This window comes from Gracilinanus agilis, chromosome 1, assembly GCF_016433145.1.
Source record: "Gracilinanus agilis isolate LMUSP501 chromosome 1, AgileGrace, whole genome shotgun sequence".
NCBI classification, from domain to species: Eukaryota; Metazoa; Chordata; class Mammalia; order Didelphimorphia; family Didelphidae; genus Gracilinanus; species Gracilinanus agilis.
The window spans coordinates 728,557,640-728,582,006 of record NC_058130.1 but is presented as its reverse complement, the minus strand read 5'-3'; the positions used below and the strand labels follow the sequence as shown (position 1 = coordinate 728,582,006).

Below are 24,367 nucleotides of genomic sequence, written 5' to 3'. Positions count from 1 at the left end.
TTTTGAACTTGTGCCACCTAATGATTGAAAATATGGATCAATCAAAGCCCAAAATAGATATTGCTTCACTAGAGTACTTTTTGTCTCCTTCCTGCTCCTGAATCAGAAATAAACTATTCAAATAGATAAATTCTGATTTTTATTAGCTAGCCTGTGGTGTGGAACTCTAAATTCACTGTATGAAAGTGAATAAATAAAACTTCCCTTCATGAATTGCCAACTTTTGGAGTGGCTGAGTTGCCTTAGAAATGAAACTGATTGGACAGTTCCAAAAGGACCCATGATGAAAAGTGGGGGATGGGGAGAGAGGGAACTAATGACATTTGAGGGCAGATTGAAGCTTCCCTTTATTTTTCTTTTGGGGTATGTTGCAACATGACTAATAAGGAAATATGTTTTGCATGACTTCATATGTATAATATATTGCTTGCTTTTTCTAGAGGGGGGAAGGAAGAGAATTTGGAATAAGAATTTTTTTAATGAATATTAAAAATATTTTACATGTGATTGGGGAAATTAATGAAATAAAATATATCTTTAAAATTATGTTAAAAAATAAACTGATCGATAGACTTGCCTGTGCTTATTGTGTTTATAGTATAGGTTCTTTTTTAGATACATGTTTTCAAATGGCTACCTGTACTTATTCTCTCTTGCAGTATACATGATTATTACTGTATTCTGCCTGGCATCATCCACTAGCCTCTATAGTTGTCTTTATCCTTGTATAAAAAGACTTCCATTTGGGAAATGCAGGTAAGAAAATTTAACTGTCTCAAGATAAACTATTCCCAAACTCCTTAACCTCTCATTCAAGGCACTTCCTGATCCATCTGCAACTGAGCTTTCCAACTTTATTTGCCCCAACTTTCCTTCCATACCAGAATCCTCCACTTTAGCCAAACAAATTTCCTTATTCCTTCCTGAGTTTGTCATGGAACTTCCAGGTCACTTATTTTCCTTATCATTCACTTAGATCTTAGAATTTATTGTCTTGTTTCATGTGTAAATAAATTAAAAGCAACATAAGAATAGGAGAAAATTCTTAATTCTTTGTATCTCTCATAGTTCCTGCCTTTGCATACATAACAGGTACTTAGTAAGCATTTGTTGATTGATGTGGATGTGGACCAGGGAGATCATCCTCTTGACCCAACTCTACCTGCCATACATTCATAGGAGGAAGTAGAAGATAATCTGCCTAAAGGAACTTGTGTTCTAGTTGGGAAAATAAAACTTAACACATATGAAGCAATTTGAGAATTCATTAATATGACAGTCATAGAATACAAGAATTTCAGAATTGAGAAGTCACCTGATGGAGGAATCTCTTGCAGTAATATGCCAGATGGATCATCTGGCCTCTGCTTAAATCCTTCTAGTAACAAGGAACTCAATATCTGCCCGAGTATGGGAGATAACTACCTACCAAGGAGGCCTGTTTCTTTGTTGGGCATTTCTGATTATTAGAAAGTTATTGTGGAAGCAGCTGGGTAGCTCAGTGGATTGAGAGCCAGGCCTAGAGACAGGAGTCCTAGGTTCAAATCTGGCCTCAGATCACTTCACCCCCATTGCCTAGCCCAGTGATGGGCAAACTATGGGCCAGATGCGAGTCCCCTGAAATGTTCTATTAACCCTGGGGGACATTATTCCTAATCTGATCAATACAATGAAACTTCGAAAGAGCTGCCTTAGAAGCAGACTGACAGATGAGCATTTCCTTTCCTTGGCCCCCTCTTTAAAAAGTTTGCCCATCACTGGTCTAGCCCTTACCACTCTTCTGCCTTGGAACCAATATATAGTGTTAATTCTAAGATGGAAGGGGTAAGGGTTTTAAATTGAAAACAAAATAAAGTTATCGCGTTGAGCTGAAACACCTCCTTATAACTTCTCATTGGTTCTCATTTTTTCTTCTGAAGATCAAACATAAATCTTATCTCTTCCATATGAAAGTTCTAATGATGTTTAAAGTAATCACATCTAAGATCACATATTTATATATGTGGTAGAGCTAGAAGTAGCCTCTAAATGCAGTAAGATTTGAGTGTAGGAAAAGTTGCAAAAGGTTCTTGGGGAGGGTTGGTCTCTAAACTTAAAATTTCTGCAGAACCTCTTGATAGTAGCATAGGTTTAATTGACCCTTATCCTCTATGATGCTTTTTGGTAATTTTTTTTTCTGATATGATTTGCTTTTTCTAGGGTTCCAGACAACAATTTGCCGTATTTTCACAAGCGGCCACAGATTCGAATGCTGCTCCTGGCAATATTTTGCATCACAATCAGTATAATTTGGGGAGTCTTCCGAAATGAAGATCAGTAAGTCCAGACTTTACCTTTCAGTGGCTTTGACACAGTGACCAAAAAACACCAACATACACTTTCTCATACTCTCTCTCTCTCTCTCTCTCTCTCTCTCTCTCTCTCTCTCTCTCTCTCTCTCACACACACACACACACACACACACACACACACACACACACACACACACACACGTGTTTTGGGGAGACTAAAAGAAGATAGTTGCCCCTAGGACCCTACTGCCCTCTGCTTCCTACACAGACTTCAGACCTCATCTATGCCTTGTCCTTAGATGCTCCCAGACTCAATGCCTCATCTGAACCTCCCTAGAGGCAATGAGCCAGTGAGGCTCGAGCCACTTGGGTTTCACTGTTATTAAAAACCCTGTCTTTTCAATTTCATGAAAATGATTTCAATGATGTTGGCATCAAAGCTACAATCTAGGCACATCTGATAGGAATGTCTGGCCAGTAGCTTCTTTGCTTTTAACTGCATCTAGTTTCAGTCAGGTTTGAAACAAGTTGGGCAGGTTTATCTGGTTGCTGCATGAATTTAGATTAGAATCTGGGGAGAAAATCCTGCAAACACTCCACTTCTGCTGCTGCTGCTGGAGTGTCTTGGTCTCTTGATTCCAGTTTATGACTGTCCCCTGACCTGTGAAGAGAGAGAGAGGAATCCCTTTGCCAATGGTGTGCAAGGCTCATTGATCTTTACCCCATAAGTGTGTTGTTTATACAGGAGATGAGTCAGTGATTTCTTCTGGAAAGTTTTGATTTCTTTAGATAGGAGTAGCATATGTTCAGCACTGATCTGGAAGCCTTAGGATCAATAGGGATGGGAGGAGAACAGAGCTAACTTGTTTCTCGAGCTACCATGTTGTCTGTTCTTCTGTCAGTGATACCATCTGCTACTTTCTTAAGAGACCTTTCTCCCAAGTTGTTAAAGATTCTTGGCATTTGTGTAGTTTGAAACTTTTAACAGAAGTAACTGGCAGAAGGAAAAACTGAAAATATTTTGAGAATGCTTTTTATACAGAAAAGACTATTCCCATTACTTCTCTTCTAGGATAGTGCATTTCCTAATAACAAATTAGAATGGACTTAGATTCCCTTACCTGATGGCTTTATTCTTGGGGGAACCTGGATGGTTCTTCAAACAATTACTTCCTCTGTAAAATGAGGGGCTTAGACTAGAGCAGTGATTCCCAAAGTGGGCACCACCGTCCCCTGGTGGGTGCTGCAGCGATCCAGGGGGGCAGTGATGGCCACAGGAGCATTTTACGAAAAAGGTAGAAACATTAATACATATATCTTTCCTATTAATTGCTATTAAAATTTTTTAAAAATTAATTTCCAGGGGACGCTAAGTAATATTTTTTTCTGGAAAGGGGGCATTTGGCCAAAAAAGTTTGGGAGCCACTGGTCTAGAGTATCACTAAGGACCCTTTAGTTCTAAATTTCACCACCCTGTGATTTTTCTCTTGTACTTTGAGTTGTTGCTCACTCTCCAACTCTAGTCCAGGGATTGTCTTAGTCTTTATTCCTGAGATCTGTTTCCCAAACTGAATTGTTCCATTACTCCCCTCTATGCTGTTTTCTTAGCATCTAGTTCCCTAGGACCACAGAATTAGAACTGGAGTAAAACTCACAGATCATAGACTCCAGTCTCTATTTTACAAAGGGGGAAACTGAGGTTCAGAGAGAAGGGACTTGCCCATGGTCCAGCAGGTAATAAGTAGCTTCTAGAGCCAGAGTATAGACTTTGGTCCTTTGACTTCAAATTTAGTGTTGACTATATCTTCCTCTTTTGATCTCATTATGGACTAGGTAGATTCATTCATTAAATATCTGTTGGAGAGTCTCTGTATGCAGAGTACTGTGATGAGCTCTGGGAAACAAAGGTATAAGAGATGAGCCTTTCTCTAAAGAAGCTTACTCTTAAATGAGGAGATAAGATGTATACAAATAACTAGAGTACAAGGGAGAATGAGTGAGATATAAGAGAGATTTGAGATGGGAGAAATCACCTTTGGAATTATAGGCATCCTCAGATTCTGTGCCTAATTTGTGTACTAACTGTGTTAGTACAATAAATTCATATAGATACAAATGGTGGAAACATAAACACATTCAGCTGACTTCTGGTTGGCACAAAGGAGGAAGAATTGGATCCTCTTGTTTTCTGAAACTGAAGTTTCCTGTAACATTTTCACCTGGACCTCCTTACATCAACTAAAATGTGAACTCTGTGAAAGTTCTTCAAAATTTCTGTTTCCCAGTGCTGAGCACACAGAAGACACTTAGTAAGTGTTGATCATACTGCCCATTATATCAGCATAAATGTAGAATCCTTAGAGTTATAGAACTTTAGAGTTCAACCCCTTTATTGTTCAGATAAGAAAAATGTTTACAATATCCAGTGATGAGTTAGAGGAATCACCAAATTGTGAGGCTGGGAGAAAACTTGAGGGTTTTCTAGCCCAATTCCTATTCTGGAGTATGGATCCTATCTATAATGACCCTCACTGTCATTCAAAGCAAGATACAATTTTTGAAGAACTCTCTTTGTTAAGAAGTTTTTCCTTATGTTAAACTGAAATCTACGTCCACTCACTGCTTCTAATTTCCCTCACTAGATCTAAATCTAATTTTGTCTAAATCTAATTTATAGCTCTTCAAATAAGCTCATATTGAGTCTTCCTTCTCCAGGCTAAACATTTCCAATTCCATTGACCTAGCTGATTGGCATAGTTTTCAATGTCTTCCTATCCTGGTTGACTTTGAACCTGTCTCTTAGAGGGTTTGGTGCCCCAAACTGGACATACTTTTCTGGCTTTTGGGGGGGCAGAACAGGACAGAGAGGCCCACCATTCATTTCCTTCTCTCTGACTTCTCTGCTTTTGCAGCCTAGTGCCTAGAGTAACGGTCGGCAACCTTTTTGGCCGTGAGAACCATAAATGGCTGCTGAAGGAGGAGGATGGAGGCGGAAGGTGCTGGAATATGGGGCAAGGGCTGAAGGGCCCCCTGGGGCACATCCTGGGGCTCTACTGGTACTGGCCGGTAGAGAGCTGACCCCTGGTCTAGAGTGTAGCCTAAGATTGCACTAGTTACTTTGACTGCCTGAGTCAAACCAGCTGCCTATTCAGTGAGTGCTCACATGGAAAGTGTATGCCATCCTCCTGCCTCTCTCGCAAGCAGGTGTTAGGAGTCTTGTCAGGGCAGCAATATATGCTTCCCAGAAACAGTTGTGGGACTCCTGAACTGCTAGATAGTGTGAGGTATCTAACCCTTTCCTTCCCATGTGGCTTCTGCAGCTGGTGAGCTCTTGGAATGCTTGAGCAAGCAATGCCGGGTTGGAATGTGGTGGGGCATGCAGGAATTTTTGTGGTTTTAATGACAGTGAGTAGACAAGTCTCTTAAGGCACTCATAATTGAAAGGTTGGAAGCTTTACAAAAATAGATTTCATTAGAGAGTACTTAGGATGATATGTGGCTCTAGTGGAAGGGTCAGTGACCTTAGATACAAAAGGCTTAGGTTCCGGTTCTGCTTAATTGTTGTAAGGTCTTGAGCAGTTCACTTGGCCTCCCTCAGCCTTAGTTTCAACAGCTTCAAAATGGAGATAATAATACTTAGATACCATATGTTCATTCATATATACCTCACAAAGAGATTTTGAAAATCAAAAGCAATGATGCCTAGAAAATGTTTTTTAATCACAATGGGCTATATAAATTTGAGTTTCCATTATTCTGTTATAGGTTTTTAGAAGTGCTTTAGTGATTCCAGAGAGCTTTGACATTATTTCCGTGGGTACTCCCCATACTGAAATAGATTAGAATTCCTCCCTACCATAGTGGATGGTTGTTTTCTTTGTTATTGTGGTCACAAAAATGTTCATTGCTTAGTGGCAGTGAACCTCCTCTAAATTTGACCAGGCTAGTCCTTGCAGAGTAGATATGTAGACTGGGCAAAACTATCACCAAATCCTTCCTAATTTGGTAGGATCCTACCAGAGTTTGAGTTCTGTTGGCATGATCTACAAGAGCTCAGGGCCCTCACCATGTTGTGATACAGCATCAGAGGAAAACTTGGATAGATTGCATATATTTTATATAATATCTTTGATAAATGAAAAATCAACTTTGTTAACTCAGTGATAACATATAGTGCTTTATACTTCATACAACATTTAGGCCACAAGTATTGTCCATCTTTTATAGATAAGGAAACAGGCATAAAAATGTTAGATGAGTCACATAACTAGTTAGTGACTGAAAACTCAGGTCTTTCTGACTCCTGGGCCAGTGTTTTGCACTGTACTTTGGGGCTGGTTGGACCTGCCCATCTCAGAGCCTCTTGTTTCAGGGTGGTGATATTAGTGCTTTTATTTTCTAGGTGGGCCTGGGTCCTTCAAGATTCTCTGGGAATTGCCTTCTGCCTTTACATGTTAAAAACCATTCGCCTGCCAACTTTCAAGGTATGGGAACTTGAAAAAAGGGATAGTTGGGTGGATTAGAATTCAGCTTCCATGAGAAGGTTATAGTTGGTAGAGTGGAGATAAGCTTTAAAAATGGGCATGTTTTTAGGGCAATTTTCACCTGTCTTATGTGAACATCTAATCCTTTTAGCTTATATTTCCTCTTTTTTTCCTTTTTCATAAAACTAGGCATGTTGAGAAAAATATTTCCAGAGAATAGTTACAGTTCTATACATCCCTTTACTACCAATAGCATGTAGTTTATGTTGCCTGTAACTATCATTTCCCACTTATTCAGGAGCTAATTATCTACTTTGTAGGTTAGTAAGGTCTTTGGCTTACTTCGTCATCCTTCTTTTGTCCACCCACCCCATGATCAATTAGTGTGAACGGAGGACAAATAAAAACTCCGGCCAACATTACTTCTCACAGCAGATTTTGAAAAGTTCGGCTGAGGAGAAAGACGGAATGCTGTTCAACATTATGCTTGGGCAAAATCTGTGATTTCTCGGTCTTCTAGGCTGGCTCTGTCTGATTTTGAGCAGCAGTAGCCAAGAGTTAATTCTCATTCTGAAGGCAGAAGTACTAGGGTAGCAAGTGGCCCTGATGGGGAGAGAGTTTTGAGTATCTGTAAGGAGTGGCTTAATTGATGCAAGGCAGCAATGTGTAGTGGAAAGTGCACTGGCCCGGGAGTCAAAAAAAAACCAGAGTTCACAGCCTGTTTCTACCCTTGACTAGCAGTGTGACAAAGAGACACCTCACTAAATGTTGCTCAAGTTATTTCCTCAGTCTGTCAGATGGAGATAATCCTGCTGTGCCTCTGTCTTGCAGAGCTGTTGTGAGAATTCAGTTAGCTTATATAGGTTAAGGAGCATTATAAATTGTAAAGCACTATATGAAATATAAATTACATTAGAAATTTAAAAATCAATATTACTTTATGTTGGAGGGAGGGAGGTGCCAAAAAAACCCACCCAAAGCGAACTAGAGAAAGAAGCCAACTGTCCAAAAATCAAAGTCTGTCCTACAAAAAATCCTGTAGCTAAAATTTCTCAAAAAGTAAATGTTACTTCGCCCATTTTGATTCCTCTTGACTTAGAACTTGCAAAGTTTTTGGTTTTTTTCTCCCCCAAGCTAAGCCCCAAATTTAAGGTGTTTCAAAGCAGAAATATACCTTTCTTTATTCACAAGGAGCTAGATTTACTTTGGTAAAACTTTTATGAGGGATTTATCTTTGAACTGAAACCTGGGATGGCCATTTTTGGTCTGAAAAGGATTTTTTAAAGAGATAAAAGTGAATTTGTAGTCTGTGTGCATGTCTTAGAATACATGTTTTGGGTTTTCTTGTTGTTGTTTTTAAAGTAGCCCAGCTGGGCCTGAGAGTAGAGCTGGCCTCTGCCTTCCCAGCATTTGCTTGAATCCATGAGTGGGTAAAGAGAAGGAATTGAACAGTAACAAAGAAAGAATGAGAGGCAAGACCCCAGGTAGAGGAGTTTGAGATCAGCTTCTGGCTTAGTATTATTTCCTTACAGAATTACTCTAGATTAGACAAAGTCATTAGATTATAAAAATTCATACAGTGTAAATTGGACAGATCTTCATAGCTGGACAAAGATTTTAAGAACTTTTCAACCTCAATGACTGATTTCTTTTTTTCTTTCCTAGGCTTGCACTTTGCTTCTGTTAGTGCTCTTCATCTATGATGTGTTTTTTGTATTCATCACACCATTTCTAACAAAGGTAGAAATTGTTCTTTTTTACTCCATGATTTCTACATTTATCTCAGAGGTCCAGAATAGTTAAAAGTTTCTGTATCCTTTCTTTTCTTTAGAGTGGGAACAGCATAATGGTGGAAGTGGCTGCTGGCCCTTCGGATTCTACCACTCATGAAAAGGTATTTCCTAGTAGCTTCAGGATATGAGGTGAATTTATTACTCTTAACCTCTGAATGCTTTCATCTCCAGAGAGGGTTAAACTACAAAGAGCTACTTGAATAGGAGCTCACAAATTATGCCAACATTTATGGTGACTTCAGAGGCTCCTAATTCTCATGCCAAGCCTAGGAAGAAGGTATGTATGTGGGTGAGGTGTGTGGGAAAGTAAGAGGAGGCTGGGTACATATTGGACAGCCTGAAGAGGACAAAGGTGGGTCTAGTTAAGGTGACAAGACCCCCCCAAAGGGAAAAGAAAAAGAAAAAAATTTTTTTGAAAAGAAAAGGGGAAAACCTTCCCTTTCCTCCTTCCCCTCAAATTTTATGGTTTTTTTAATTTGCTTTAGTTTTGTAGGCTTTCACATTTCTCCATAGACTAAATATGATTTTGTGTGCAAAAACTCAATTGGATATAACATTAAAGGAGAATTTTAGTATGGTGGAATGAGCCTCAGACTTAGAAGACCTGAGTTCAAATCCAGGCTCTACCACTCTGGGTCATAGTTTCCTCCTATGGAAAATTATGGGGTTGAACTAGAAGATCTCCAATATCTCTTCAAAGCTATGTGTGATTTGTATTTCTAAGCTAAAGTAACTTTGGGTGTGACAAGCAAGTGTACATATATATTTCCACCCATCTGTGGTTTCAGAATTTCCAGAAATTTCATCCCTTCCTTAAGTCTGTCACACTCCCTTAAGGATGCTTGGTTTGAAATGGACCTTGATTGACAGACTTAACTGAGATCTTGGTGGTTTTTGTGACTAAAAGAGTTTTTGTGTTTATATATAGAACCTTTTGTTCTGAGAGCACACCTACTTTATGGACATTCCCTCTGCCATTATAGGCAACTATTTTCTATGAGGTTGAGAATCTGTCAAACCTATAATTTGTTGGGGAAAGACACTTTAGCTTCCTATTTCCCAATAATTTGTTTGACGGTAATCTGTTTAATGTTTGTAGAATTATCATGAGAAAGAAGTACGTGTTTTCATGGTTTTGATTATAAATGTGCAGATTTTACACTAAAAACGTGTTATTTCTTCCCCTCTTTTTAGCTCCCCATGGTGCTGAAGGTCCCAAGATTAAACTCTTCACCATTAGCACTCTGTGACAGGCCATTTTCTCTATTAGGCTTTGGAGATATCTTAGTGCCAGGTATTTCAGTTACTAAGCTTGCAGGTTAATGACCCAAATTGGAATGTGGTATATAGTGGATTTTGGAGTCAAAGGACCTGAGTTTAAATTCCAGCTCTGCTTCTTATTGTGTAATCTTGGGCAAATCACTTCTGTATACCTCCAACTTTTTTATCTATAAGATGACATTTAATTAAATGTTTTCTGGGGTCCTTTCTACCTCTACTTTATTTATTTGAGCCCCTAATGCTGTGCTATGCACTGTAAAGGACTGTGATGTTTAAGACATAGTCCCTGTCCTCAAGGAGTTCACAATCTAGTTGGGGAAACAAAACTGTTGAAATGAAACAATCAGCCAGATATTACTAGGTGCTGAATTATGTGTTGCATCCCAAAACTGTTAGAGGAGTTCAAGAGAGAGAAGATGATGCAGTTGTAGTTCAGGACCCTCACATCCATGACTTTCTGTGATCTGACTCCAACCTACATTTTTAGCTTTGTCTTCCTCTAGTCTACTAGAACCTTCTATGTCAGCCATAGTTGCTCAAGCACATCTGCCCTCTTTTCCTTCTTTTCTGCTATTATTATGCCACTTACTTTTTGCTTCTCCAAATCCTCCTTAACCCCCAAGTATCATCTACTCTGTGCAAAAGCTCATGTTACTCCTACCTGTAGTAATCTGTACTTCCTTTGAACTACTACGACACTTAATAATTATGCCTTTTGGGGCAAATAAGGCATCTACTACTTGGGGGACCTCTCCTGTTAATTCAGACTATTAGATTTTTACCTGATTGTTTTTGATGCCTTTCCAACTCCCCAAGACAAGGATGGTGGCTTGATCCCATTTGTGTCCCTACAATGGATAGCACAGTGCCTTGCATGTAACATACTTAGGATTTATTTTTTGTGCTTGTTTTCTTCATGCATGCATGCATGCATGGTGAGTGGGGGTGGGGGTGGGGGATGCCCCCAAGGTCAGAACTCTCAATGTGGGTGTTCTCAGAATTTCTGAAAAGTTTCTTTGCCATGGTGACTAATTTGCCTGCCTGCCTTTTTGTAAAACTCCACTTAATCTATTGAGATAATTTTAATTATTTAGTGAATTATTATAATTTAGTGTTTGCCTATTCTATAAATCCTTCAAGAATGATCTTTCCACCATGCTGGAAGTCTTTCAGTCCTTTTTAAATATAGTTTTTTACTCTGGAAAGACATAGACAAAAATCCCACAGAGAAAAGATGCAGGGATAGGTTGTAATACACACCAGTGGAGGGAGCACCTACATCAGTGAGATCTTAGCTCTGTCAAAATATAATCTGGAACCATTAATGTGGCAGCTTGGTTCTTTTTCTCACTTGGGTTTTTAATTCCTTTGTGGGTTCAGTATATTTAAAGTTGATAAAATTGGAAGAGATGTGAAGTTGTAAAAATTTACTAACTGGGAGCCAGGAGCTGTGGGACCTAGTCCTCAAAAGCCCCTCCCCAGCCATTAGAACTTTCCTTTGAGCAATAGTAGTCTACCCTCACTGAAGGTCTTCCAGTATAGACTGAGAAACTACTTAATGGAAATGTTGTGGCAAGAAAGCCTATTCAGGTATGAGTTAGATTAGATCCTTTCCAACTCAAGAGTTTCTAGTTCTCAATTTCTTTATCCATACAGTGAGAAAGGGGGTGAATTTGATGATTATTAAAGGTGCATTTCGTGGGGATCGGATGATTCTAAACCCTTTGGAAATATGTTAGAACAGGCAAGTAAGTACAATAGTTTACTAATCCGTCAGCAAGAGAGTGTAAAAATAATTTGTTTTCTTTCTTTTCCAGGATTATTGGTAGCCTATTGCCACAGATTTGACATCCAGGTGCAATCCTCTAGAGTCTACTTTGTAGCTTGTACCATAGGTAAGTATAAAGAAGGTCTTTTTTTATCTTATAGCAGATCTACAGAAAGCTAGACTGTAGTTCTGTGATTAATTTGCTTTGTCTTGGAAGCAAAGTGCAAGTCATTAATTTCATTTGTTTTTATTTTAAAGAACCTTCGATGTCTCCAGAATTTTGACTTTGGGGGGTGGCAGTTCTCTTTTTAATCTCTTCTTCATGTTATGTTGTTTGTTTGGTAGCTATGATGTTATCTACCGTGAAAATTCCATGAAAACAAACTTTTTACCTGAAAAATATCTTATTTTCTACTCAAGGTCAGAAAGTCACATGTATGGCATCATTTCTATCTCAGACTTGTTTGGGTGCCCCAAATAAAAGGAGCAAAACTGAGTTTAATCCTGGCTCTGCCCCTTACTACCTCATATGGCCTTGAATAAGTCATTGCCAACCCTTCTTAAAAAAGAGAGGCTTGTACCAGATGATCTCCAAAGTCCCTTGCCAGCTCTGGCAGGCTGTACCATGTCCAGAGGAAGGAACCTGCTGATGAATAGACTGACTGCATACAGAAAGGGTGTTTGATCCTGTCTTTGATTGATGGGCGGGCACTATTTGAATAAATAGGAAGAAAAGGAGGAGAGGAAAGGTCTTTCGAGTTTATGGTGGATATTGCCTTAAAGCATAGTCCAGAATTAGAAGGATATGTCTTGGAGGACAGGGAGGAGATTGGTTTGATTAGATTGGGGAAAGGAGAATAAAGTTTCAAGTCTCTAAAGCTAGACAGAAATTGTAGGAAAAAGGAGTGTAGATTTCTGAGCAGGTCAGAAGATCGACTGAAAGTAGTTTTAGGAAGATGAGATTGATGGCACTGTGCTAGGCAGACTGGCAGAAAGAAAGGCCAGTTAGAAAGCTATCTCAGGCTTGAAACAGCTATTATAATGTGATGGCAGTGAGAATGGGGAGGAAGAAATCAGAGAAACACTTCCAAGAGAGTTCACATGCAATTCACTGACTAGACAGCCCTATGATGGAAGAAACCTCCTGGTTTGTTTAGTGACTGCTCACTTCCTAGACTTATTAGAACTCAGCGGTTAAAGGAACTGGCCCATCAGAGTTAATGGATAGCATCCATGGGTTGAGTCTGGATGGTACATAGTTAGCATGTGCAAAACCATCAATGTTGTTACTGTCATTAAGTCCAGTTTGCACCATGTGATAGTCACCAAAGTCTTGCAGACTTTATGGCCATCCGTCCTGGAGTCAACAGACTAGAGGTCCTTTGGTGCTCTTCTACCTGCCAATTCCCTGGTTGTCCTCAGAAAGCCATGATAATTGCTACCCACACTTAGGTCACTGAGATGCCAGGTTCCTCAGAGTGGTCTCCTAGGTAGTGAGAAGTGGACAGTCTAGCCAGTGTACTTTAAACAAGGCAGTACCTGGTGAGGGCCAGGTGAGGATCCAGCACAGTCATTGGCCTCTGAGGAGGGGGAAGAGGAGAGCTTTCCCTCTGCTGGCATCAAAGTGCATATAGCTGTGCCCAACACTTTAGGAAAGAGTAAAATGTATTCCCCAGAATCTTTCTACCTCTATTCATTAAGTCCCTAAACTTATACTAGATGTTAAAGAGAAGAGACAGGATACAGCTCTGAGGTGTAGTGTAAGGGTTAAAAATTACTAAAATTAAAATGTGATCGCTGAAATTATTACTCAAGTCAGAATGACTTTTTATGGTATTTATAAAGGAGAAAAGAATGAAAGTAAGGAAAATTAGAGAGAGAGTAGATAATTATTCCGGCCCAGTCTGAACCAGGCAGGACTTCAGAGGCCCCAGCAAAGGGGGCCCAGAGGTAAATTAAACAAAAGTTTTAGCCACAAGACCTCCTCCAAGATGAGGGGCCTCTCTGGAGGCTAGTAACTCTCAGAAAAGCCAGGAAAGGGAGTCAACCTTTTTCACTCACCCACATGGTAGTCCTAAAGGAAGATTGAAGAGCAGTCCAGGGTCCCAAGCCAAAGCTTCAAGGTCAAGTTCCAAGGCAAAAAGAACTCATCACAAGAAATTTCTCCCACTTTTAAAGATCCTTCTTTATCGGCACTTCTTGTGCCTTCCTTCCACTTTACGTGGACCAATTGCAGCTATAGCTTTGCTTAGGATTGCCCAGGGGGCAGTCAGTCGATTCTGATTTGTCACCTACTGTCACACACATGGGTCACAGACCTCACCAAACTTAAAGATAAGTGGGGTGTGTACACTTCTGGCAACTAAATCTAAAAATGGGCAGGGGAGAGTTAATCCTATCTTCACAGTAGTATTATACAATGAATGAAATGGAAATGGCAGCATACTGGGGTAGGACCACACTGCCTAGTGAAGGCCCTACAGATGAGGGAGGGCTCCCTGGAGTAAGTAACACCCCTCCCAAGACCAAGTGTAGGTGCCAAACCATGCTGCTTTGGTCCCAGTCTTCTTTCTGTGAGATGGAATGAGTGAGTGGTCCTCTGCCCATCACATTAGGATGGGGATGAGAAGCTCTGTGATGCTTGATGTAGTTCTGCCTTGCATTATCAGCAGTTTTTTAAACAACAAATGGAAATGCTAAAGGGATGAAGGAGAGCAGAATCTAAGCATTTTTTGCTTTCATTTAAGGTGTAGTAGAATTCTCTCATTTCACCCTGCTTTTGCCAGGCCTGGTAGAAGAGTGTTGTCAATAATGGTAGTGGCAGCAGCAGCCTCAACTCATATTTTGTTTGTAAAACAGTAGCTATGAAGGAAACCTAGTGTAAGTGATGGTGTCAGCCCAACTTTACAAATTGGGGGAACTGAAGCCTTGAAACATGAACTGACTTACAATTCACCCCCAAAGGTGATGTGCATAGTGTGATCTACCCCACAGTATTACCAAAATACTGGGGAAGAACACAGCATTGGTAGGAGCATATAACAGTGGAACATGTGGATTCTGCCATTATGGACCTAAGGACAGAAGTAACCATTAAAAATGAGGCCTGGTTATCATAACCGGTAAAAGCAAAAGTTGAAAGTCACATCAGAAAGGGAAGGCCACTCATGGCCCATTGAGGGCCTCAGAAATAGCTTCACTGAAAAACCTGGGCTTTAAAGGCAGGTCAGCTAGTATTTCAGTAGAGAAAATGAGAGGACATTCCAGGCATATTCTTCAAAAGTTTCAAGGGTAGTTATTCTTGTCACTAGAGGAAAACAGTGAGTCAGTCAGGCATTGTTTATTTATTGAATGCCTGTGATGGTTCTGCCATGGAATTAGGTACTGTAGGGTATCAGAAATGTTCGAAATGTAATTGCCTACAAGGAAGTATTCATGAATTCAAAACATAAGTAAGGTAGCACACTTAGTAAACAAAATGGTACCTTGTTTGAGTCCTGGGAATCAACTTTCTTTATAATAAAGTCTTCATTTTAAAAAACGAACCACAAAATACTTCAATAAGAATAAAGACTTTTTCATTTTTGAGTGTCACATTTAGGGATAGAGGTTAACTGTGTCCAGAGGAGGATGACGAGGATGATGTGGGGCTTGAAGGCTTTGCCAAACTAAAACTGGTCAAGGGAACCAGGATTGTTTGACCTGAACAAGAAAAGATGGAAGGATGCTATTCACAAGCAATTCAAGGCTTTTTGGTGGAAGACAAAGAATTAGACTTGTTTTTCTTTTGCTTAGTGGACAGGAAACAATAGATTTTTAGCTCAATAGGAGGAACAATTTTATAAAAGTGAAAGCTGTCCAAAAGTGCATCCAACTACCTCAAGTTTTCCTGTTCAGGTATGGGTTGGATTGATGTCCTTCCAGCCCAGGGATTTGATGACTTTATCAATCATGCAGAGCGGCACTGGTTTTAGTTTAGTTGGTGAACATTGGGCCAAATTGTGAAATCTACATCCAGGGCTAAGTTCTTTCCCTCCTTCTTGCCAACCCTTTCTTCTGCTTCCTGGATCCAACAACCTCCTGCTCTTTCTCCTTTTCTTATCCTAGCAGAAAGAGATTTATAAGGCATTTATACTGCTTGGTTGAAACACACTTTGAGTGACCTTCACTCAATAGTTACTTTAAATGTATTTTAAATCTAGTTGTAGAAAAAAAGTATGTGTTCACTATTCATAGAATTTCAGGCATACATAAACAAATGAGGACTGCCTCTTATCTGTAGTGAAAGAGTGCTAGATTCTGACTGAGAAAGTCCTGGATTTGAATCTTAGCCATTCTTCTCAGGTGACCTTAAGCAAGACATTTCCCTTGTCTCCTCTGTAAAAGATTACTGATAATATATGTGTGTGTGTGTGTGTGTGTGTGTGTGTATATATATATATATATATATACACACACACACATATATATCTCTCATAAAAGTTTACAGAGACCTCTTATTGCAGCCCTATGGGGTAGCCAGTGCCAAGTTAGTTATCACTTTTATACATAAGGAAGCCTGAGACTCAGAGTAGAATGATGATTTACTCGTTATTACACAATGAATTAGTTAATAGAGGGTTGTTATGTGCCAGGTGCCAAAAATACAAAGACTAAAATGAAACTGTGCCAACCCTCTTGGAGCTTACATTCTCTCAGATGAAAAAGAGCTAGAAGGTTTCAGAGCCAGGATGAAGATAGAGTAGGTAATCCCCAGCTCCCTTTTATTGCTAAACTGTGATCCTTTTAGGCTTCAGAAGTGATAGTCATTGGTCTCTTCCCCACTAGGCTTCCCTACCCTCCTCCTTGGAGGTAGGGCAAGAACTGGCCTAGCATTGGCTGCTTGAGGCCTGTTCGCAAGAGCTGTTTGGGGGCAGAAGAATGTGTCCTATCATCATTGACTTCTGGGATTTGGCTTGTCCCCTCCCTGCCTGAACACAAATCAAGCTTTCTCTGCCTCTCATCATTAACTCCTCATCTCCCTCTGACCCAAGACTACAAGGTGCATAATTTGTTATTCTGGCACATTTGACCTTAATATTTAATGATACATTCATTTCTGTAATCCTTCCCAGATGTTCTGGCTTGAAGCATCCAACAATATTGTTTTTATTTCTAGTTATGAAGTTTTTCATGTTGTACACACCTTGGGCATTATCATATCTCAAGGAGCGTTACCCTGTCCTTATCTCTGATTTGTTCTTGGCTCCAGCCTCCATATATGTGTGATCTATACTCCCCATGTAAAAGACAAAATACCTGGGAAACTTCTGGAAGGAAAAGAATATCATGAATGGGGGATCCTATCATGGGATAAATACAAACTCCACAAACAATCTTTTATTTTTTTTTAATTTCTATTTTTTTAACTCAGCACATAGAAGCCCCCCATCTTGTCTTATTCTTCTAACTGTGTGAACTTGATAACTCTTTGTTCCCAAATAAAACTTATGCTTTTCTGCCTCCATGCTCTTGTCCATGCTATTTTCTTATTTATTACCTAAATCTTAGAATAACCTCCTTTTCCCATTTTTCCACCTTGCCTATGAGCTCCCTAACCATTTATTTTTTAAATCTAACTCATGCTACCATGTTGTCCATGAAACTTTGGGCCATCCCTTTGTTCAGTAATACTTTCACCTTGGGACCTCATAAATCACTGTTTTTATCTTATTAACATGGGTATATTTATGTTACCCTCCACTAGTCTGTAAGCTCCATGAGAGAAGGGACCCTGTCTTATCTAAACTTTATGTCTCCCCTAATCTCTAATTCAGTGCTCTGCACACAGTAAGTCCTTAATAAATTTTACTGACTTAGTTAATTGAGGTATTAATAGATAAATGTTTCCTCATCTATAAAATGAAGAGATTGGACAATATATTCTCTGCTTTTTAGCTCAAATTCTAATGTTTTAAAATAAAATGCCAAATGATACAGTACACTGAAATAACTTGGATCTTCTCTTCTTTGTCTGGTTTAGCCTATGGCATCGGCCTTCTGATCACCTTTGTTGCTTTGGCGTGGATGCAGAGGGGCCAGCCAGCTCTCCTTTATCTAGTACCCTGCACTGTGATCACAAGCTTTGCGATAGCTTTATGGAGAAAGGAGCTGAGAATGTTCTGGACAGGCAGCGGCTTTGCGGTGAATACCAGTTTGATATGACTGTCTTCAAGAAATACTAATATTAGAAATCCTAACTAAAATTAAAGTTGAGTAAAATATTGTAGTTTTATCATCAAAATCATACAGCTGATTTTTTGCCATAATACTTGTTTTCTGATTACAAAAAGGTAATTTAGTTTTTAGGAGTTATATTTGTGGCCCGAGAATGCTTTAAAAATTTGACAGGGCCTGTGCAGAGATATATAGTGAACTTTTGAGATGGCATGCTACTTTTTGCTTGATACTAATACCCTCTTTCTTAAAAGTTCTGTTAGTTCTAAAGTATAATCATGCCCTACTTAACTGGAGGTCAGACTTCTGGCAACCTCAACCACCTGGAACCCAGCTGCAGATTTGGAAGTAAGCCCAACTAGGCCTTTCTGCAGCAGAGATAATAGCTGTCCCAAAGCCCAGATACTTGATTCTATAAAAGCAGGTAGAGCCAGCCACTCTTAGACCAAAATGGTGAGTAAGATATAAGGCATCATATTAGAACAAGCAGTATCCACCAACAGCATGATAAGTGGTGATTGTCCTTGGGAGGAGACTGAAAAATAGCTTTCCAAAGTCTTTCAGCTCAGATGTAAACTGCCTTAAATTGGCATTTATTGTGGTTATCATGAGGTGTCAAGGAAGTGTTGAATTATATTCAATCTTCATTTTTTAAGAAAACAAAGAAATGTATAATACATTTTAGAAAAGTTTCCTATTAAGAGTAATGAAATAAGATGATTTCAGCACTTTATTTAGATGCCCAATTGGGAATGTCAAGAGGGTTGGATGAGACGACCTTTTAAGGTTCCTTCCAATGCTTCCCTTAATCTGCAAAATTCACTACTAAATAATAATCTCATTCCCCGACAATGTCAGATATATGAGTCATTACTGTATTGTGGTTTGAGGTTAACAATATCCATCCCCTTTTGTTGACCTGTCTAAATAAGCATTGCAGGAAGTGTGAGCCTTAGATTTTAATTTGGAACTTGTTATTCTGTCATATCATCATTTCTGAGTTGTACCCAACCACATGTCACTTTTTTTTCCAGGTTTTTGGGGGAAGATAACTTGAATTTCAAAACTGAATAATAAGGGCCTCCTCAAAGCCTTTCCCTCTGATAGAAGTTACTGATTGGTGTGCTTCTCATCCAGCTGTTGAACTGACATTAAAAGAATGATTTGTTTGAGTTAAGGTTGAGTATAGGAGAAGGGAGCGTGACAATTTATGAGCAGGTGAGGCAAGTGAAGCTTTCAGAAAGGGGAAAAAAGGAATCCTGGATCCCATTGACAAAAGGAAGTGCTCCTTTTGTCCTGTTTATGGCAAAGCCTCAAGCTGAAGAGGCACAGATGTTGTAAGGAATCTGCAGCCTTTTTGTTGTTTGTTTTTTTAAACCCTTTTCTTCTATCTTAGTGTCAAATCTAAGGCAGAAGAGCGACAAAGTTTAGGCAATCAGGGTTAAAGTGACTTGCCCATGGTCACACAGCTAAAAAGTGTCTATGGCCAGATTTGTGCAGCTCTTTTTAGAATAGCACTTTAAATTGCTATTTTCTTTCGTGGCCTGAACACCATGGAGGGTTTGAGCATTTAACATTCCATTTTTATTCAAGAATCCTTGCTATATTTTTTAACAACTGGAGCTATCCATGAGTAGAAGAGACACTCCATGTCAATGGAGATCTGTAAGCAGAGGCTGCAACATCACCTTCCAGGGACATTCTGTTCAGCCTCAAGTTGGACTGGGTCCATTCTGGCTCTGAGATCTGTGATTTATGGGTCTTTGAGTACATCTTAAAAGGAGCTGTAGTTCTTATGTATTCAAGTGACTATAATTATAAAATATCTTCATATAACCTAATGGCTCACATTTACTTTTTTCTGGAATCAGCTGCATATTTAAATTATTTTCCAAATCCTTTGGGAAAAGAGTTTGAGCTTCAGGGCTTATTGTTATTTTGCTCTGAAAAAGCTTGACTTGCCTTACCTTCTTTACTACCATTTCTATTCCTCCATTCAATATTGTTCCTGGAGGTGTGGAAATCTCTAGGACAGACTTTTTTCAGGTCTATAATGTCGGGGGTCTCATTGGATATATTTACATTGCCTTACCTATGACTTTTCTTTTGTAGAAGGACCTACCTCAGCCTCCCTGGGTGATGGCTTCATCTGAATGTCCCCAACCCCTAAAAGATTCAAATGCTTCCCCTTCTCAACAGGATCCAAACAAAGAATGGATCAACCCCACCCTCCAAGCAGACCAACTCTCTGATCCACCTGTGTCCTTGGAGAAAACAGCAGATGCCAGTGAACCTCTGAGCTCTGCCCCTTCTGATTCAGAACCAGCCAATCAAGACAACAAGGACCAACCTCATCAAGAGATTGGAGAGGCCCATCAGACTAGATGAGGAAAGTGGAGATAGGAATCGTGGCACCTGCTACATGGTCCTGAGTGCCCATGGACTGGTTCTAACATTCACTAAAGAACCCCACAGCATCATTCCTCCTACAATTGCTGATACTTGTTAGGTCCCCCTTCCCCCTCTTTCTGAAATATGGTGCTCTCATTCCCTTCCGATGCCCATTTCAGGGAGAACTTGAGTAGGTTTCTCTTCCTCCACTCCTGCCTTCCTTCTCATGCCCGCCTTGTACTAAGAGGTTTTATTTATGCATTGCCCTGTGCTTGCGTGACTGCTGTGTTTCTCTAGCCTGACTGAGCTTAATCTTGAATGGGAAGCACTGGACTGTTTAGCTAACATGAAAAACTGAGAGAAGTCATTGATAGTACTTTCTCTTTAGCCAGCAGTTAACATTTCATTTTTCTCTTTATTATAACTTAATTACAAATGAATGATTTCATATAATCAGATATTTAAGAAGCAAGAAATGGTCCGTCATTTCACCTCCTTTCAAAAGGTACGCATTTCTGTTCTGGTGCATGAAGTGCATCATGACTCTAGGGTTCCTTCCCCCCCTGCTTAAAAGATGGTCTGGTCAAAGACTCCAGAAAGTAGAAAGCTTTTAGAGATAAATATTCACTGAGTAGACTACCTCTTGTCCAGCCTAGTAAAAGTATGTTAAATTCTTTGTTTCTCATGAGATGAAAACAAGGCCATCACATGCTAGTCTCCAGGTAATTAGGGAAAAGACTTTGATTACATGTAAATGATATAGAGAAAGAAAGCGAAATAGATCCTAAAGTCTATGTGGCTCTTGTGTTAGAGAAGAAGATATTGCCATGTTTAATTGATTGTGTCTTATGAACTTGAATGGCTAAGTGGGGAAAAGCACATTCAAAAACCTGGATTTACTCCTAACTCTTAAATGCCTCTAGTCTATTTTCCTGAAAATAATTGGATGCTCCCTCAACCCCCACCCCCAGCTGTTGAGATCTAGGATCTTATAGGCAATGTTCTCTGTTTTGTTTCTCAGTCACTCAGAGGATAATTCATTAGAACTAAAGCAGTATTGCCTCTGGAGATTTGGCATCTCTGTGGGACTGTTTCAAAGCTCAAAGAGTAGGGGAAGCTATAATCTCACTTTAGATAAAATAAAATGTCTTTTGGGTTTCTAGTAATTTTGTTAGGCTGAGTTCTAGGGGGGTTAGCATGGAGTCCCCTAACTCATCTAAATTCAGGTGGACTTTTTTCAACCACTGGAAAGTTACTAAGGCTATGAACCTATGGTTCTCTGTCTCCCTCCCCTTTGCCCTTGAAAAGGGGATCTGGGTGAGGACATTGTTCTCTGCTCTCATTTCCTTTATACATGACAACTAGCTACAAGCCATTACTGAACAAACCAGTGTGGGAAGTAAATATCTTTAGCCTCTTTGGCAGATCCAACATCTCAGCATTTGTTTACTTTTTTTAGACATTAGATCCATTTTATTTTGAACAGAGAAACCAGGGGCTTTCAATTTTATTTCTAAGACTCAAGAATTCCTGTTTTTTAAGGCTCTACATTCCAATCCATAAAAGTAACTTAAGTCCTGCACCTTGCAATAGTAAGGAATGCATTTAAAATCTAGCTGAGGAATTTTTGCAATATATGGGAATATTCTGGAATGGTATTCTGTCTTCTACCTCACTGATAAGGTTCTCACATCACCACTAGAGAGACATTGTTTGGTGCATATAAAAAGGGGCAGGAAAAGCCTAACTGCCACATGGCATTTGTAGAAAGGCACAGATGAGTGGTTCCATTATATCAAGGCCACTATGGCTGAAATGCGAGGCTGCCCAATCTTGCTCCACCCTACTCCCTTTCCACTGTCTTTTCCCTAAAACATCTAGAGTGTTGTCCCTTTTATGTAGTTAGAAGAGCTCTGATGTATAAGAGAGTGTTTCTTACCTGTCTCCCTGGACCCTGGGAACCCCAATGATGTCATCTCTCTGTCACCTCCCCACCCCCACCTTACCAAGTTATTGTAAGGTAGCTAAAAAAACCTAAGTTCATGGAATCTTCAGAGAGATGGGAGCCCTTCAGAAACTCCTTAATTGCAAGAGGGTTCCAGTTCTTGACCTGTCACCTTTCCCGAAGCATCAAAGTGTTCCCTCAGCTTTCCTTGGGCTCAGAAAGTGGAGCTAGGATCTCTTTGTACATCAGGGTTTGTAGTTCTCTTCAACCCAAATGTCCAGTCAGATGGAGTGTCGTTTGGGGCCTTCTTGGCAACTTTATACTTGACTACTCTTGTAATCTTGTCTTCAGCCCTCCAGGCAGCCTTTTCAAATTTGAGCTTTGAAAAACTTTCCAGTTAATGGATAATGAATGACAGGTACACACATACCTACTTATTTTTCATTCAACCACTCTTAAGACTAGAACTTTTCAACATTGTAGTAGTAGTTCAGGGCTCTGCCTTTCAGGTATACCTCCTCATTGTCTGATTCTTGGCAGAGCTTCCCAGAATATCAGAGACTTTGGGTAAAATCATATACTTCCGGAAAAAATACCAGCATTGAGGATTTATGAACAGCCTTAGTCAGCCATTAAGTCCTCTGGGGAGGAGGGGTGGATTTTCTAGTTGAAGGAAGAAAAAAATGTCTCCAGAGTCCTTAAACCTGTTTGTGTATTTCTCTTGGGTTAAAATGAACTGATAACAACCTGGGAACAATACCAAATGGACCTTTCCCTCCTACTTGTGTTCCTGTACTTTTGTGAGCATGTTGCCATGGGCTAACATGACGCGAGTGAGCTCCTGTGCCAGGGAGAGACCTGAGTTGGAACCTGCTTCAGCCAATTGGACTACGCCTTAATTTAAGCCATTTTATACTTGTGTATGGTAAATGTGGGGTTGATTGTTTTTGGTTTTGTGTTTTTTTATTAGAAAAATGTCAAGAAATTCAAAGGCAGATGTACCTAACGTTTGAATTTCATATTTTTTGCCTTGCTTCTGTTTAACCTTATCATTAAACATAGTTTTTGGTATTTAAAACTCAGCATTTGAACTTTAATGTGAAGCAGTAAAGAAGAGAATTGCCAAGTTTGTTGTCAAAATAAAGATTCCATCACCCATATGAAGTGCTTTGTGAAAGGGATCCCAAGTTTTCAAACTGGACAAAACCTATGTCTGGCTAGTCCAGCCCCTTCCTTTTACAGCTGAAGTTAAAGCCCAGTGCACTTGTGACTTGCTTGAGATCATAAAGATGATTAGTTGAGGCAGGTCCTTTGACATCCAGACCAGTGTGCTCTTTTCTGTTCTGTAACACATTAGACAGACTGAGTGAAATGTTATTGTGGCTGGCTTTGGAGATTGCCCCATCTTGTTGATTAGTTAACTTATTAATCTCTTGATGAGCATATATGTTGGGAAGAAGAGCATCTGTGAAGCAGGGTGCCTTCTGGGTTAAGTACTGTCATTGGAGGGGAAAGAAGGAAGAGACAGATTTAGGTTCAGAAATGACTTGTCCAAAACCACCCAGTGACTAAACCAGAACTAGCTAACACCCAAGGCCAGGGCTCTTTCCACACTGTCTGCCTCTGCTTAACAAACTCAGAATGATGAGTGCACATGTAAAGTCATAACTAAACATTGAACTAAGGCGGAGCTTGTCTAAATTACTGACATTTGGATTATGTAAATCATTTCCAAAGTAATGTAGTTTTGTCTCAGGTATCTATGATAACATTAGGCTAAGAAAAAAAGACCCTAATAAAGATCCTTAATGGGTCTGTTTTAAAGAATAAGGATTAAGGGGCAGCTGGGTGGCTCAGTGGATTGAGAGCCAGGCCTAGAGTTGGGAATTCAAATGTGGCCTCAGACACTTCTAGTTGTGTGACCCTGAGCAAGTCAACCCCTATTGACTACCCTTACCACTCTTCTGCCTTGGAACTAATACACAGCATTGATTCCAGAATGGAAGGTAAGGGTTTTAAAAAAAACTTAATAAAGATTAAGAATTATTTGTAAGCATTCTATCAATTGTATATAAATAACACTTCTAAAAAGCTTTCAAGTCATTGCAAAATGTTTTCAAATGTATCTTCTTTTTCTAATTTGCTTTGTCTTCAAAGAAAAAAATTTTAAGCAAATATTAACTTCAGCCTTTAATGTA

General features: G+C 39.6%; 1 protein-coding gene across 1 annotated transcript in view; it reads left to right on the top strand.

Moving 5' to 3' along the window:
• The window catches only part of SPPL2B (signal peptide peptidase like 2B), a 48,372-nt gene extending 25,043 nt beyond the window's left edge, over positions 1 to 23,329 (top strand). The window contains exons 7-15 of the mRNA XM_044671956.1: positions 660 to 756; positions 2,200 to 2,316; positions 6,694 to 6,775; positions 8,441 to 8,515; positions 8,607 to 8,669; positions 9,763 to 9,862; positions 11,667 to 11,744; positions 17,640 to 17,800; positions 19,946 to 23,329. Coding sequence (XP_044527891.1) covers positions 660 to 756; positions 2,200 to 2,316; positions 6,694 to 6,775; positions 8,441 to 8,515; positions 8,607 to 8,669; positions 9,763 to 9,862; positions 11,667 to 11,744; positions 17,640 to 17,800; positions 19,946 to 20,221 — 1,049 coding nt within the window. The 3' untranslated portion in view covers positions 20,222 to 23,329. The remainder of the gene's footprint in view (positions 1 to 659; positions 757 to 2,199; positions 2,317 to 6,693; positions 6,776 to 8,440; positions 8,516 to 8,606; positions 8,670 to 9,762; positions 9,863 to 11,666; positions 11,745 to 17,639; positions 17,801 to 19,945) is intronic.
• The last annotated feature ends 1,038 nt before the right edge of the window (positions 23,330 to 24,367 follow it).